The sequence below is a fragment of the Centruroides sculpturatus genome, unplaced genomic scaffold (genome assembly GCF_000671375.1).
Source record: "Centruroides sculpturatus isolate CEXI.00-Female unplaced genomic scaffold, Cexi_2.0 scaffold601, whole genome shotgun sequence".
NCBI lineage: Eukaryota > Metazoa > Arthropoda > Arachnida > Scorpiones > Buthidae > Centruroides > Centruroides sculpturatus.
Genome location: NW_019384772.1, coordinates 398,511 through 417,102, shown reverse-complemented (window position 1 = coordinate 417,102; position 18,592 = coordinate 398,511). Strand labels below are relative to the sequence as shown.

At 26.8% G+C, this 18,592-nt stretch overlaps 2 protein-coding genes across 2 annotated transcripts in view; both read right to left on the bottom strand.

Moving 5' to 3' along the window:
* The window catches only part of LOC111629014 (kelch-like ECH-associated protein 1), a 30,994-nt gene extending 14,831 nt beyond the window's left edge, over window positions 1-16,163 (bottom strand). The window contains exons 1-6 of the mRNA XM_023372878.1: window positions 15,526-16,163; window positions 12,820-12,969; window positions 12,004-12,282; window positions 10,417-10,820; window positions 5,878-6,083; window positions 4,725-4,901 (exon numbers count right to left, since the gene is read on the bottom strand). Coding sequence (XP_023228646.1) covers window positions 4,725-4,901; window positions 5,878-6,083; window positions 10,417-10,820; window positions 12,004-12,282; window positions 12,820-12,969; window positions 15,526-15,939 — 1,630 coding nt within the window. The 5' untranslated portion in view covers window positions 15,940-16,163. The remainder of the gene's footprint in view (window positions 1-4,724; window positions 4,902-5,877; window positions 6,084-10,416; window positions 10,821-12,003; window positions 12,283-12,819; window positions 12,970-15,525) is intronic.
* Window positions 16,164-16,743: 580 nt separating this feature from the next.
* The window catches only part of LOC111629015 (kelch-like protein 20), a 32,530-nt gene continuing 30,681 nt past the window's right edge, over window positions 16,744-18,592 (bottom strand). Inside the window, exon 4 of the transcript XR_002757261.1 lies at window positions 16,744-16,841. The gene's annotated coding sequence lies outside the window, so the exon portion shown is untranslated. The remainder of the gene's footprint in view (window positions 16,842-18,592) is intronic.

Genomic DNA, 18,592 nt, shown 5'->3' with positions numbered 1-18,592 from the left:
AGATCTAATGATGGGCTGGTTTAGTATTAAATGATATGCCAGCAAACATTGTCTGAACAAGAAAGACACTGCAAATCCCCAGCATTATGGTTTGAGAAGTCATAAGACATGATTCAAAATCTTTTGTGTTGATGTTAATGCCCAATGTTACATCAAAAATATCATAAATCTAGTTGTTCTTTTAGTCTTGACCAACATAAATACATTGTTTTAACAAGATAATGTCCATGCACACATTCCCAAATTCACTATTTAGGCTCTGCAGGAAGTAAATGTCTTCCCATGACTTGTTGGATTACTAGACATATCTCTTATTAAGCACATATGATACATGTTTGAAAGACAATTATCCAGGAATAATATTCCTCAGGATACTTTACAACATCTCTATGACACACTGCATGAGACAACCAAAATCTGCACTCAAACACATAGTAGCCATACTCAATTCTAATCAGCTAATGTCACACAGTATCTTTTCTATATTTTGAATACAGATATTTCAAAAGATAAGGGATTAATGTATATGATCAGATATACAGTTCAGAATATTATTAAAAATGCTATAATAGTTGCATATTATTTTCAAACAAAAAAAAAAAAACAGCATTTAAATACATATAACCAAAACTAATTTTATATTTTATATACAAGGTGATTCTAAAAAATGTTCCCAATTTCAAGTATTTATTATGAGAGATGTAATAAATCAGTTGTGACAAAACTAAGATTAATCACTAGAGCAACTCAAAAACTTCTATATCTGCCTGTTCCGTATTAGTTGCACTTGCATCCACCAGGTGGTGGTCCGATTGCATGGCAGAAAATGGCAAGTAACAGACAGCAGAAAGATTTCTGTGTTCTCGATTACCATTTGAACAAGTCTGTTATTGTTCAATGATATTTCTGAACAAAGTTTGGATGGAATCCACCTGCCAGTAAATTGATTCAAAAGTGATATGCCCAATTTGAATCCACAGGCTGCATTTGTAAGGGAAAGTCAACGGGCCATTTGTCAGTAAAAGGAGTGCATACATGATTCATTTGCAAGGAGTTCACAAAAGTCCATGCACCATGCAAGCCAAGAATTAGGAATTCTGCAGATGACAGTGTTGCGAGTGCTGCACAAAAGACTCATCATGAAACCATAACAATTACAGTTGCTGCAAGCTCTGAAAACATCAGACTTCCATTGAAAGTATTATTCACTGCAGACCTGAGAGAACATATGGAAGAGGATGATTTCACATGAAAATTAGTGTTTAGTGATGAAGCAACATTCCACACATGAACAGACATAACATACAGATTTGGGGCATAGAAAATTCCCATCGTGCAACATGAATGTGCATCCCCTAAAATGAATGTGTTGCAAGATTTATAGATCTTTTGTTTTTTCAGAAGCCACTGTGACTGGTAAAGTCTATCTGGACATGCTAATACAATGGCTTTTTCCACAGCTCTGGGAAGATAGTCCAGACTTCATTTTTCAGCAAGATGGTGCACCACTGCATTATCACCATGCTGTTTGTGACTACCTCAATGCCACATTTCCGTAACAATGGATTAGTCATGCAACTACAAGCAATAACAAACTCTTGCATTGGCTGTCACAGTCCCAGTTATCACCCCATGTGATTTCTTTGTGTGGGACTTCATCAAAGATTGTGTTTCTGCACCACCATTGCTAAAACAACTGGGTGACCAGCACAGATGCATTCAGAGATTGATTCTGTCATGCTAGGCAGTGTGTGGCAGGCACTGGAATATCAGCTTGATGTGTGTTGTGTTATGCATGGATCACACATTGAACATTTTTAGTGGAGTAGACAAAAACTTGTTCAGTTGATCTATGTATATGTGTACTTTCTGTTCACCTCTATTTCATTAAACTACCATCATTAAGTACTTAATTTGGGAACATCATTTAGAATCACCCTGTATAATATAGAATAAAACTTTTAGTTATAGACACTAAACAACTACATAATAATGTAATAAGTATATGCAAAAGTACTAATTTTAAATTCATAAAAGTTGTTTTAAATCAGTAAATAAATTTCTTTAAAAATTTTTTTATTGTCAACAAGTAAAAGTTGCATATATTTTGGAGAATGGCTTGAAATATGGTAATCTTTCAAAAATGTAAGTTTGCATTTGTACTTTTTACAATAAAATAGTCAAAGGTATTCTCCATATTTAATTGATTTATTTTTTTCTAGTTAACCCATTGATTTCAAAAGTGAAAAGAAGAACCATTTTGCAGTTTCCATAGTATATAAAAATATGCTCTTTAAGATGCCAAACTTAGATTTAGAATAAATCAAACTGTCTTTCAGCATTAAAGTTGTTTACTTGCAAAGTTTTTAATTACAAATAAATTCAAAATGTCATCTTCAGGATAACATTTTGAAATGTTGATATTAGAGAAAATGGCAAACAGTTATGTTTATTTACATTATTTTAATATTTTAAAAATAAAACTTACAATGAATATATCTTTGTTTTTTTTAATATGTATTTTTGTATTTATTAAATATATAATTTTTAAGGAGTTATAATTCACATCTCGTGAACAACATCAAATGATCTAAAGATGAAGTGTGTTTAATTCCTTGGAAATCTTCATCAAATTAAAAATCTTGTTGATTTCTACAAATTAGTTGTTTTTAATATTTATCTTATAAATGTGGAATATAAGCATTGTGTAAAAATTTAATAATTTTAGAAAATCTTTTATAGTCAATATTTCTGTTATGTAGTAGTAGATATTTTTGAAGTGACAAAAATATTGAGAGTTATTAACATTAACAAAAATTGATTTTTTAAATCCTTCTATATAGAGATCTAGTGTTCACTGCAATGTAAATATACCATGTAATGATTTATAGTTTTTTCATTAATTTAATATTATAAATATCATTATCATTTATCATTCACATCACTACTTGATTTGTTCACTACAATGGACTACTAGTGATAACTTATCACTAAGATGTTTTCTTTTCCAAATAGAATAGAAAGTCCTTATTAAATATCATTTTCAAAATGTAATTGCATTGGTTCAACTTCAAAGTTATGTTATTTAAACGATATTAACGAGTAAATGATTGGCTTTGGTATTATTTTCATCTTCAAGAAAAATACTATTCATAAAGATTCATATGATAGCATTGTTATAACTCAATGCATAACTAACATGTAACTAGACACAAAATGTTTAATGAAAATTTTGACTTGTGCATTGGGAATCCCATATTTAATAATTAGTCATCTGATTTCTGAATTTTATAAGTTTCTTTCTTCTAATTATGTTAAAGTTAAAATATTTACCTAAATTACACAGTTTATGGTAAAACCTGTCCAAAACAGAACCCGAAAAAGAAAACCAGCCTAAATGGAAAAAATTCTTCAGAATGGAATAATTTTCTATATTAAAAAAGAACCTGTTCAAAATGGAAATCTGTCAAACTGAAAAAATATTCAGTACTGTGCAATTCTGATTTACCCAAGCTTTATTGTGTATTTTATTTTGTCCACAAAAAAAGAGCTGTGGTAGGAACATAGGTAGGATTTACCATTTGCATTGAATAATATAATATAATATTATAATACACAACAACAGCATACTTATCCTATAGTAAGTTATATCACATGCTAGCACACAATGCACACTTCACATGTCTAATAATTAAGACTGAATAATGACTGAAATTAATAAATAATTATACAGACATAAGATTTATGTTATTGTCCTTATTTTCCATTTATGTCTTTTAGAACAGCTTATTAACACTAGGATTTATTGGCTTAGACACAACAAAACTGCTATTTGTGAAGTAAGAAAACAATCCTTAGAATAAGGCCTGTAATAATCTAAAGTTTAAACAAAAATAGAACTTTCAAACAAAAATGAATAAAAGTATTCATTTAAAAATTTAATAATTAATTATTTGTAAAATATATAGTTTATAAACTAAATGTAAAATAAAAATTGATATGTATGAATGTAAATATTTGTATATGTATATATAGTTGAATCTGATTAATTCAAACTAAATTTTAACTGTTGGATAATTCATTTCACTTTATTTCCATGAAATTCAGATGTAAATTGATGTGTAAAAAAGTAGTTAATCTAATTTTTTTAGTATAAATTTAGATAATTTGAAACTAGTGTATATCACAAAAATTCCCCAAAATACACATTCTCTAAATTTCCTGGCACATAGATGAAATTGCCATCTGTTTCACATTTTTTGTGATATTTGCTACTACATGAGAAAGGTTTACTGATGTTTGCACAAAGTCTAAACTTGGAACAAAAACTTTTTAATATAAGGATAAACTTAAGTAGATTAAAAGAGTGGAAAAAAATTAGAGAAAATACGATGTTGCCAAAGAATATGGAATTGGCTTTTTAAAATTTTTTGTTTTGGATTTCTTCTAGTGTTCAAATTAAAAAGATTTGATTGTATATGATACATAAATGATTAAACTGAATAACAATAAGCATGAATTTATGTGAATGAAGTAATATAACAACATAATCAATCTAGTATTAGATTATTTCAATTTGCACACAATATAAAATAAAAATTGCATATTACTTGAATTTAAATATTAAACAGAAATTTAAATTGCTTACACAGATTAAAATACTGTTTTAAAATAAAAATTTGAAATAATAAGAACTTAAATATTCAGAAATAAATGTTACATACCTAAAGCATATATTTTGTCATCTAAAACAGCTACACTGAGGGCACTTCTCGGAGATGACATGGAAGCCACTGTTTCCCATTCGTTAAGATCTACATTGTATCTTTCTACAGAATTTAATTGTGATGTTCCATCATAACCACCAATCGCATAGATGTAATTATTTAAAGATATAACACCTATTTAAAAAATGCATAATTTTACTCACTAATAAACGAAATAAACTTATATTTTATTAAAATCTATGTCAAATTAACCATAAATAATTTTAAGCTATAATCTTAAAGTTAATAATATTAAAATCTTTATAATAATAATAATTATTATTATTATATAAATGTACAGATTGATAATGTTTTAGCTTCTTTTTTAAATATCAAGAACTTTTTTAAATAAAAGTGATTCTTCATCACAAAATTAATCACTAATGAATTATAAGTATTTATTTGATCATCATCATTAACTAAGTAAGTGCATATTATAATGTCTTTTTATATTGAATTCTTTTATGACTGTTACTTTTTGCTACCATCAATATGAATGTATCAAAAAAGTTTAAAGGATAAACTATTAGCTGTACAGTCTTTGACTTCTTTGCCACACATTGAAAATGGCTTGAAGATATTTTTATCATGTATAAACTTGTAACAGTAATTTTCTTTTTACTGTAATTTAACATGAAAATTTCAAATTTTTCTTCGAATCCAATTTATCAACCTCCATGATGATGAATTTTTTTAAATGAGTGTCCCTGATCGTGTAAAGTATGGAAATGACTAAACTTTTTGATTTTTTGATGTTTTTCCAAGTATTTTCATTGGTTACCTTTTACTACAACTGAGATATAAATTTATTGTATTTGTTATTTTCATTTAATTGTAAAATAAAGTTTATCTTTTTTTTCTTAAAATTTTATTTTTCTATATTAAATTTAGACTGTTTTTAAAGCATTTAAATGCATATATATTTATCTTCATTTCAATAAATCATTAAATGCCATGGTTACATTGATTTTAGATTTCTATCTTACACTTATTTATTTTCTGGATTCATGAAACAGTCATTGACTTCATTCAAGTTGTAATTCAAAAAACTGAGAAACATTGTATTAAACAGTTGGAATAAAAATTAAATGAAACATCCAATATTTGTTACCTGCTCCGCTCCGAGTAATTTTCATACTGGCAACCGAAACCCATTCATCTTTCTCAGGATTATAACATTCTACTGTATTTAATCTGCAGTTACCATCATAACCACCAACAGCATACAATAATCTTTTAACAACAGCTACTCCCACTCCAATCCTTGGTGTCAACATGTTACTTACAAAACACCATTTTTCTTCACAAGGATCATACCTATATTAAATATAAATATTCAAAAATAATACTTATAAGTTATAAAGATTTACATAATTGACAAAAATTTATTCTATATTTATTTTCAAATTATTTTATTTCTAACTAAAATTATATAACTACAATCTCATAAATAATAATAATACAAATATTGAAATTTTCTCTAAAAATTAATCATATCTAAATATCCATGTAGACATCAAAGCTGCATGAAATGAAATATCATAAAAATGCATAAATGGAATGTGGAAGAAATACACTTTTCAGTTCTGTGATAAATATGGAGATTCCATTGCTGATAACATAGTTATTATAACTATTAAGTTAGCATATGGATGGCCTCAGCAGTTGGCCTGAATGAAGTCAACAAAAAGAAATTTAAATGAATCTCAATTTGAAATCAATTACACAGTATTGCTGCAGTTAGAAGATTAAGATAACAAAGCAGCAGTATCTACTTCCATCAGAAATCAATTTCTTCAGACCATGAACCTACCTATGACTAAAGATTCATTACATCATTCTGAATTCCATTTTACAATCTTTGAATATTATCCAAAGACTGAAAGGAGCTCCACAGTTAGACAATGTTAGAATGTGCTACTCTAACAAGAATTATATGAGAAGAGATCTGTAAGACAAAAATTTCTGGATACATTCTTCAAGAAACCTATGACCTTAAAGAAATAAACAATCCAATAAGGCAAGCATTGGTGTAGATTAATGTTCCTTCCTAAAAGAAATAATTTGTATGTTGGAAATTATTTCTTTTAGGAAGGAACATTAATCCACACCAATGCTTGCCTTATTGGATTGTTTATTTCTTTAAGGTCATAGAGGCATTTTGGGAGCTTTCTTTCCCACTTCAGTATGGCACCCAAGATACTTTATTTTCCTATTTATTTATTCAATTTTTTAATTCATATTACAAAGTTTAGTTCTTAACTTACATTTTTATTTATCAACAAGGCAAGTAAGATTGTGTAAAACAGTGATAAAGTTATTAAAAATTCAGTCTTTCTTCTGGTTTATTAAATTAAAAGAATTACAGACTTAAATCTATCATTTCAGAATCTTTGATTTGAGTAAATTTTTCTGCCTTGCTTTCTACCAAACTTGTGTTTATTTTTTCTTCTTCTTCTCCTTAGTGATGTTGGCTTTTTGTTGATACATAAATGTCTTATTTACAGATATTCTTTGCAACTACTGTTTATTTCTATGCTGTTATTATTATTTAAATTATTACAGGTTTTTTTATACGTATACATTTTGTTTAAATTTCCTAATTTACACGTATTCTTCATAATAAAGGAATTATTATTATCCCTTTTGCAATTATTAATAATACAGTGTTTGTAAAATGCCGACTTTATTTGTTTGTGTTTTAAATTAACTTCATGTTCTTTAAGTAACATTACTAATTGTCATTTCATTTCACATATATATTATTTGGAGTTTATACATATGCAATTATATACTATATTTCATTTTCCCATTTTTGTGTACAGTCCCCTCTCCTTAAAACAAGCATTTATAAAGAGAATTTTGCAATTACCGTGGCAAAACACTGTTGTAATGTTAATTTTCACATGAAAAAGTGAACAAAAATTTTACCAAAATTTGTTAAACCAAACTATAAATTACCTTCACAATCCCTAAGAAATAATCTTATTTCCAATAATAATTTTATTATTTATATAGAAAAGTGTAAAAAGCAAAGTAATACTGTAATAAATGTTCTATTTTGAGTAGAATGGATTTTTTTTCCTAGTAAGCAAAGATGAGTTTGACTCAAATGATAGAGCAATTCAAACATCCAGTTTTAGGTGACCATTCTATTGTACTCAGAAAATAGGAGTTAAAGTTTAAGGATGTCTACCCCTTTAAATGGATGTAGTCCCACACAAACATGTACTATAGGGTTGGCAACTAAGTGATTGCGGATTTTGTCAATAGGTGGCCTTAGCACATTTTTTTGCTGAGTCATCGTGTTCAAAGCATTTAATTTATATTGTTTTCTTGTTGTTTGGACTTCCACCTTTAATTTAGTATAAAAATTGTATTGATTAGTTATTTAGTTTCGTTTTTATCCCAATTTAAAAATGGAAGAACAAGACGTGCATTTCAGACATATTTTATTGTATTATTTCCGAAAAGGCAAGAACGCATCACAAGCACACAAGAAGTTATGTGCCGTATATGGGAATGAAGCCTTGAAAGAAAGGCAGTGTCAAAATTGGTTTGCCAAATTTCGTTCTGGTGATTTTTCACTGAAAAATGCTCAACGATCTGGCCGTCCAGTTGAAGTTGATGAGACCCATATCAAGGCCATTATCGATTCAGATCGTCATAGCACAATGCGTGAGATTGCACAGAAGCTCAATGTATCACATACATGCATTCAAAAAAAATTAAAACAGCTTGGCTATGTCAAGAAACTGGATTTATGGGTCCCTCATCAGCTTAAGGAAATTCATTTGACGCAACGCATTAGCATCTGCGATTCACTTCTGAAACGCAACGAGATTGATCCATTTCTGAAACGACTGATTACTGGCGACGAAAAGTGGATAGTTTATAGCAACGTTAATCGGAAAAGATCGTGGGTGATGCGAGATGAACCAGCCCAGATGACACCAAAAGCTGAGATTCACCAAAAAAAGATTATGCTGTCAGTTTGGTGGGATTATAAAGGAATTCTGTACTTTGAACTTTTACCAAGAAACCAAACGATTAATTCAAATGTGTACGTTCAACAACTCGCCAAACTAAGCGATGCAGTTCAAGAAAAGCGGCCAGAATTGGCAAATCGTAAGGGTGTTGTTTTCCAGCATGATAATGCAAAGCCCCACACATCTTTGGTCACTCGCCAAAAATTATTGGAGCTAGGTTGGGATGTGTTGTCACATCCACCATATAGCCCTGACCTTGCGCCTTCAGATTACCATTTATTTCGTTCCATGCAGAACTCCTTAAATGGTAAAATTTTTAATGACGCTGATGATGTAAAAACACACTTAACTCAGTTTTTTGCTGGCAAAAATCAGAAGTTTTATGAACATGGAATTATGACACTGCCTGAAAGATGGCAAGAGGTCATTGACAAAAATGGACAATACCTAATTGAATAAAGTTATATTTTTAAGCAAAAATTTTGAATTTTCCTTCTTACTTAAAATCCGCAATTACTTAGTTGCCAACCCTATAGTTTGTATATAGGTTTGATATGAGCTAGCCATACCTAGTTGATACCAAATTTGATTCTACCTTTTCAAACAATCTTCAACAGAAAAAAAAATCCCAGATTTCTCTTAGCTTTCTGTTTAACCACTCTGATATATTGCTCTGCACTTAAACAGCAAATACAGTGTCCTCCTCATTTTTTTCTAAACTAAATTTTGTTCTACTAAATAAAGTTAATTTTATTTAATTTTAGTTAGTAAATTAATTCAAAATACTATAATTTAGAGATTTTGTTTGCCTTACAGAGTTAAGGATTGATAAATCCTTAACTCTGTAAGGCAATTGTATAATTTGTAATCTGTAATTGTATAATTTACAGAGTTAAGGATTCATAAATCCTTAACTCTGTAAATTATACAATCTTTAAACAAAATTAATTCCTTGATATAAACTTTTTAAATAGCATATGAAGATAAATAAACACTTTGAAATGAAGATTCAGAAAAAGAAATTCACAAAAAACAATAGAAAACAAAAATGTTGCAAAAGAAATTAACTAAGAATTTTTGGAGAATGTGGACAAACAAATAAGCACGTGTAAGGAAAACAAACAAACTATTTACACATGCTTTTTTACCTTAAATAATGTGTGCATGAATAAAAAATGCCATCTACTGGTTTAAGAATTAAGCCTTTATTATATTTTAACAACTTGACTGATTTCTACCAAAAACTATACTGTTCATATATATATATATATATATGTTATTCTGAAAATTTCATGAATTTTGAATGTATAATTCTTTAGTTATTGAGTCACATAGCCATGGGATTTCTGAAATTAAGGAGTCTTCACTTAACACTCAGACTAATTAATACTGTTTTTTTTCTACATTTACTTTTCAATTATATCACAGAGAACATCAATAACTTCACTAAGAACAAATTTTCCAGTGATTTACTCTTATTACCAAATTTTAATAAATATGACAATAAAAGAAAAATTATGCTAAAATTTTCTAGAAAGGATTTAAATTAATGAATATAAAATTTTATTAATTTTTTCATTCTTTTTTTAAATAAATGAACTAAATTGCTTTATATACTTAGCACCTAAATAAACAAAATTTCAATACTTCAGTACACATACCTCTCAACAGATTTGTGATGAGTTACTCCTTCTGAACCACCCACTGCATATAAAAGACCATCTAAAACACCAACACCAACTCTGTTTCTAGCAACATTCATGGGACAGCAGGATCTCCAAACATTTTTAATTGGATCATAACAGTCTACAGCATTTGAATCTTGATTGCCATCACGGCTGTTGTTTCTTCCACCCACAGCATAAAATTTCCCTTCAATAAATGCACCTCCAAGTCCACTGCGAGGAGTAGGAATATCAGCTAAGGAATACCATTGTTTATCTTCTGCATTATAACATTCCATATTACTGAGGGACTGTTGTAAGTAACCACCAGCTGTATAGATGACAAATGGAACTTTTGGTGTACGTTGATGACAATTGTATTTACGACAAACAGTTAAATCCTAGAAATATTGAAGTGTAATTATAAATGACAATTTGATTATAGAATTTAATCAAACTTAACAGTAATATAGATAACATTTATTGTTAAATAGTACTGGTGATAAAATTTTCATTCTGAGAAGGCAGAGATGGCATTAGAACATTTAGTGAGACAGGTATTATCTGCATATTTTATCACCACACAAGAGGCATATTTTGAATCTGTTCCATTATTTTAAAAAATTCTATTGTTTAAACTACTATAAATAGCAATTGAAATATGATAGTATGTTAATTATGACAATTATTCTTGTAAGAGATGAAATTATCATATTTGGATAGTTTTTAGATATAATAAATCTATGAAATTGAATGAAATTTTATTCAATTTTAAATTACTAAATTCAAAATTAGAAATGGTTAACTGATAGTTCAAGTAATATATTTTAAATTATTTGATAATATGTTTATCTATTAAATATAGTTAATTTTCTTAAAATCTAAACTTCATTATTAAAAGTGATGACTCAATAAAGAAAAATTTTGTTAAGGACTTCAAAAGTATTAAATTCAAAACATTTCCAACTTTAATAGAACCTAACTTCAGCATATGCATAAACTTGACTTTAGAACAATGAAATGGAATATTTAAATACATAAGATTTTTTAAATTTACAACATAAAAAATTTTAAAGTATTCTTTACAATATTCAACTCCATAATATAAACTGAAGAGCACTGACACTAAAATTTTTAAAGGACTTCAACATATTTTTTTATGAATTAAACAATTTGTTGGATTCCTTTAAAAATTTGTTTTTATTGTCAATGCTCTTCAAAAACTTTTAAGAAATAATAATAAATTAATTAAAAATAATGATTATTATTATTATTATTATGTATTGTTAATTTATATGGTAATAATATTGTTTAACATATATTAAATAATTATATAAATAAATTTTTTTCATTTTATAAATATTTATTTTGCTGTCCTGCATTCAATTTACATGTATATTGAAGATTGTCTGAAGTGAGACAGAAAACATTTTAAAATAAATAATTTTGGTATCATCAACTAAACAGTTTTTGTTTATTGGGCTGTTATCACAGTGTGAAGCCTACTTTCATTATTTAAAATGTTTTCAAATATTAAAAATTTGAATTTTAAATTAATATATTTTAAAAACATATCAAGTATACCTGTAATATTTGGGTAAGATATTCACAACATTGAGGCATATTTTTCACTAATTCACATCCTTGAATTTGTTCTTTTAAAAATCGAGGTGTTAAAAAATGACACCTAACTGCATTCAAAATGTTTGAAAGTTTAGGTCCTCTACGTTCTTCATCATGTTTTACCCATCTTAGAACTGAATTAAAAACTTCAGATTCATTTCTGACATTGAGTTCATCTTTTTTAATTAATTGAATTAATTGACAAGGAGATAAAACTAAAAACTCTTCCCCTTGAGATACCTGAAATTATATAAAACTTTATTTCTAAGAATCAGATAATGGAAATATTTTATTTTTAAGTAAAAAAATTTTTTGTCTTTTTACTGATATTTTATTCAAAATCTGTAGTACTGAAATAGGTTATTTTATTTATTCTTTTTCTGTCAAATAATTTGAATAAAATTAGAGTGAAATCAGAAGTAACTAAAAAATATTAATTAAAAACAACTACAAAATATTTTTTCTTTACTCTTTCCAGCCTGTGGGAAAAAATTCTTTAAACACTAAATTGTATTGCAGATAATTTATTTTTTAAAAAATAATAATAATTAAAAACATAACAAATAAAATAAATTTTATATCAAAATTTATTAAATAACTCTTTCCAAAAATTTATATTAACATTAGCAATGTACTAAAAACAGAAATTCTGAATTAAAAAACTTTGTTTAAGAATTCTTATTTTAAACTATGTTAAAGATTTCATTAAAACAAACTGATATTATTATAAAAAACGCTGTAGACTTAAAAAAAAAAAACTCAAAATCAAAATATAACCTGTGAAAAATGTTGATCCAGGAACTGATTTGCTGTTTGATACAATGCTGTGCAACCATGCTGAAGGGCAAAATCTGCTATACCAATACAATTAGATGGATCTAATTGTTTTTCCAGAAATGTACAGCAAGCTTCAATAATATGATTAACCTAAAAAATTCATAATTAAAATATCAGTTAATTTATTATAAAATATATCATTTTACAACATTATACAATTTTTGATCATTTTATGTTTAAAAATATAATGCAAATTTAGTTTAAGATCAGTGCCACTCTATATACATTTATTTTAGATTAAAATATTTTTATCTATAAATTTATGTCATAAAATTTGCCAATGTCAAACTTTATAACTTTAATTGTTGTCTGATTAATACATGCCCATGCTTGTTTCCATAAATAAAGCAGTTCTCTAAACTGAACATAAAAAAACAAACATAGTTAACATATAGAGCATACTCAATATAAGAAATGTTTTATTTTTATATTTTTAAAATTGATTATTAAATTATTTTATAAATTAGTATAAAATATTAAGTGTAAACTTTTGTTTGTAATGTCAACTTTTGTATTGACAAACATATTTGTTTTTAAATACAGTAGAGCATCGATTATCCAACCCCGATCATCTGTCACATCAGTTAACTGACTGCGTTCTAGTCGGCAAATTCAAATGTCAGCTAGTGATGTGGCTCTACAATATTTGGCTATGTCTTGGTTACTTTAATATTATTTTTGTTAAATTTTTGCTTGTTTTAGCTGACAATACTGGCTCAACAATTAAAGGGAGGCCAGTATTTAAACAAGGCTTAATTTTCTAATTCTGAATGGTCGTTTGTTTTGTGAGCAATAAAATAATTTAAAAATAATTATTATTGATACAATAGTGACGATTATTATTTTTAAAAAAATTTGTTAGGCTTAACATCAATGAAAATTCAACGAGAAGTAGGTTAATAGCAATATACTGTACTAATAATGTATTTTTTCATACTTTTCAGTTATCCATTTTTTCAGTTATCCAACCAACTCCAGTCCCCAACTGAGTCGGATAATTGATGCTCTACTGTATATTTATGGCAAAGTTCCATTTTAATTTACTTTATTAAAGAATGAAATATTTTGAAACTTAATGTTTACAAAACAGTCATTAGTCAAAGAACTCTAAGTATGTTTTTCAATGCTTTATAATCACATTGTCACATTATTAGCTCTGAACTATTTAGAAAAATTATAATTTTTAATTTCAAGAAATATAATTTTAAAGCATACCTCTTTCATGAAATTTAATTTTGAATATTCAAATTTTTTTCTATTAGTAAAATACTATAAATAACAAAACATACCAGCACTAAATTTAATGTAAAACAAATGTTTTCAATCACTTTTATTGTTCAGCATCAAGTACCAATTGAACAATTCAAGCATTCTATAAATTTAAATTCATGTGTCTATAATATAATCGTAATACAATCAAAAAATATAATATATGTTTATATATATATCTTTTTTTAATAGGCACATATTGATGACTATCAATATATAAGACGCAAACTCCTTGCCCAGGTCATAAAGGAGTTTTATATATATATAAACTCACATATGACCTAAAACTTTTACTGATGATAGCATTTTGATTATATTTAATTATCAACTTTTGCATCTTTTATCCAAATTATTTTAAAAGTTCAAAATAATATGTACTTAATTCATTAATTACAACAATATATTCATTGATTGTTTCTTGGGCATGCAAATTTAAATTATAGGCATTATTTAAAAAGGAAATTCAGATAAACATCATGTTTTAGCAAAATTTACCAAACATATCTCTGACATTAAAAAGTTTATTATTTTGTTTAAAATTACTGCTGAAGTTTATATTTGAGATAAGATAAATTAAATTTTTAAAAGTGTTTTATCTTTTAAAAAGTTGCTGACTCCTTTAATGTTTAACATATCATTAATTATTTAATTGTTAATAAGTCATACATGATATTAGAGTTATTAAATCACAAAGTAGTTATTAATAGTGATGATAAGCATTATTGAACAGATGAGCATAATTCTGAAATGAGATATTAATTTAAAATTTATGTTTGTCTCTTTATTAATCAGAAATACAACTTGAATTTATGCTTTAAAATTTCAAACTTGATATTTATATTAGAAATATTTTCTATAAATTTGATATAATCATGCTTTCCTCAAATTTTCTTTTTCCTCCTGTTTAACTTATTCTAAATAAACATTGTTTTAAAGTTTCACTAAAATTAGTTTATGATGATTTAATTTTGAAATATAGTAACCAAACTTTTGATAATAAGTAAAGAATTTATGTAAATAAAATTTATCAATTATATGGTAAGCCAATAAAAAACAAATATCAAATTACTGTTAATTTTATTGTTATTTGTTATATTTATGTGCCATTTATTGAATTATTGTATATTTGTTATTTTGAATTTAAATTTATTGTATAAAGCCTGTAGTTGGTTCTATACTTGAATCTGATGGTAACTACTAAAGTAACTAAAAATATTTATTAAAAATTTGATTATTTGTTTGATTATTTACTTTTTTATAGAAATCTGTCATTTTGCTGATTCTGATTATTAATAAATATTTAAAATTCTAAATTATTTAACTAAAGCATATTATGTAAAAAATACATTTGCAACATTTATGTTAAAAATGTTTTACCTGAAACATTGTTGCTGCTGGTAAGAGATTACAAACATTCATTTCTTCCACTTTGACTTCCCCAGTATAAGCAAATTTGATAATAAAGGCCATTGTTACAGGTGAAACACCTTGAATATTAATAACAGACATTTCAGATTCTTTTAAGCCACTGGTGAACATGGCTCTAAAATAAGGGCTTGCAGCTGCCAGAACTATTTTGTGCGCATGAAAGGTATCATTGTCCACACGAATTTCTACATCACATAATTTCTGATGACGTCTCATCATATTCATCATATCTAAAGCTTCTTTTGGAAATGAACTATTTACAAATGTCATTGAACCATTGACAGCAGGGTTATTTTCATCAATAGGACGTGGCTTAAAACATGCTGGACTCCTAAATGAAGTACAGTCTGATTTTTCTGCCATTTTTAAAAGTTACATGAAAATTATCAATTTATAAATATATAGAGTATTATAAATTCATTATAAAATGAGAACAAGTTTAACAATTTATTTCTACATTCTAATAACTCAGTTAAGCTGGAATATGCTACAGGCAATGACATTTTCCACTAATGACAATTGCAGATATACAATTAGTAAAAATAAGCTGAAAATAAAAATAAAACATTTTAAGTATACAATCAATAAAAGTACTTAATTTTAAACTATTTTATATTATAGAAAAAAACTTTTAATAACATTAAATATTAATTTATCAAAATTTTTCATTAAAATTAGAAGATTGAAGAATAATTTAAAGAAAATTAAACAAAGAGATAAGTACAGTACAACTTTATTTTAATGATTTTTTCTATAACTACAGTAAATTCCTGATTATCCGGGCTAATGGTGGGGAGAGGTGGCACAGATAATCCAGAAACATGGATAATCCGAACTATAATTATTTATTTCTAAAATACAACATATAGATTCGATGTAGATTCACCTTTTTCAAATTTTTCAATTAACGTTAATTTTTGTTTTATAGTAAGTACGACTTTCTTTTGATTATTAGGCATTTTAAGGGTACTTATATGAAAATTAAAAAAAAAACATCTTATTTTACATAATTTTACACTAAAAGTATTTGTGGGAGAGTTATTTGAAAAAAAATATTATGTATAATATGTATTATACATACATACAATACATATAATCAAATCTTAAATTGTAATACGTATTATAACATGCAACTAAACGAAACTTTGTATAAATGTACTCACTATCGTTTTATCTTCTGAAAAGAAACATCCAGTGTGAAAGAAGTGGCCTAACTAAAACCAGTCTAGCTGACTTCAGATATCCCCACCACCTGCTTCAAACATCTAAACACGAACATGTGCACACTTATCTGATGTGTAAACATGAAAGCAAGCAACTATTTAAAAAATACATACACATATAATTATTTTCTTTAAATTAAATTCATGCACAGATAATCCATGCACGGATAATCGGGAGTTTACTGTACTTTATATTTCATGAAAATTTTCATTAACATATTTGTTTCTGTTTAACAGGATGGTGTCATGCATCCTGTTAAACAGAAACAAATATGCTTTTAGGAAACAGAAAGTGATGTCTGTTTCCCAAAATGTGACTGGCATATATTTACATTTCTCCCGTTTCTTTATGCAGTGAGAGTATAGTGAAATGATGTCACGAGCAGTGCTGGCCAATTAGAAACCAGTTTCAGTGTGTTCGCTGTAAAGCGCTTCTTGAGCGCTGCATAAAAAAATGCGGGACATGGGACAAGATGAAAAATAAAAATTTCTTAGTGAATTTCTTGAGTTGCATAGGAATGTTTATACATTACAAAATTTAATGTCTTGAAACAATACTATATAGTCATATTTATGAACTATTATATTTTTGCTTCAAGATTTCTTAAATTATTCTATCTTTCCAGAATATAGAGTTGACATTAATTTTAATTTTAAGATCCTTTACACCTACTTACTCTTTAATTATCTAATTGTAGTTATGTGAAAGAAATTATAAAGAAATAAATATAACAATTTAAAGATAAAGCATATTACATATTCAATTTTTTGAAACATCAATATAAATAAATATTTATAATTCCATATTATTTTTAGCGTATTAATAAAAAAAACCACAAAACTCTATATAAAATATCAGAATTATAAATAATATATATTGTATATGGACATTTAAAAGAATATTGTACTTTCATTATCATAAAACTATATAAATTATACACATTAGCTCAGCAATTCACTCTTGCAAAAATGGAATAATCAAAGTGAAGAATTTCACAAATGGGCACAAATACAGTATAGCAATATTCTGTTTTTGTGCAGATTAAGTCAGAAAAGAAATTCTACATAAAAAATATATGCAAATAGAAAACCTAGTAATAAAATACAATAACTATGAATAATGGGTAAAAATTAGTGAAATATATTTAAACATGAACACAGATTATAAAAAAAAATGTTTTGATCAATATGTTAATGGTAACACACTTTTTAAATAATTTTATGGGAAGAAAAAAGTAAAATTTAACTATTATACAAACTTAAAATTATTAAACTTTTTCAGACACTGTTATTTTCTGGGAATTATCATATCCACAGATTCCAAAAATACTAACCAATCAATAACTTTATTTTACCCAGATGCATTTTGGAAATTACAATATTTCCCTCCTCAGCTTTCTTTCATACAAGTTAAACAAGGCACAAACACTTTTTCAATACTCTCACACAATTAAAGCAACCGGCCTATTCTCCTACTCGTCTACTGCACTCTCCTACTGCAACTGGCTGATTGCAGCATGAATTTTGGAGAATGAGATGAAAAATATAGAATAAAGGTACTGATGGCAAGAACTGTGCATATTATGTAAGGTTAAGGAAAAGAACACAGGAAAAAATGATTTTATTATGGAAATTAGTAAAAAACAGTTGGAATATTGAAAAATTATGTGAGAGTATTGAAAAAGTGTTTGTGCGTTGTTTAGCTTGTATAGCCCACTGATGAGGGAAATATTGTAATTTCCAAAATGCATCTGGGCAAAATAAAATAGTTAAGTGGTTAGTATTTTTGGAGT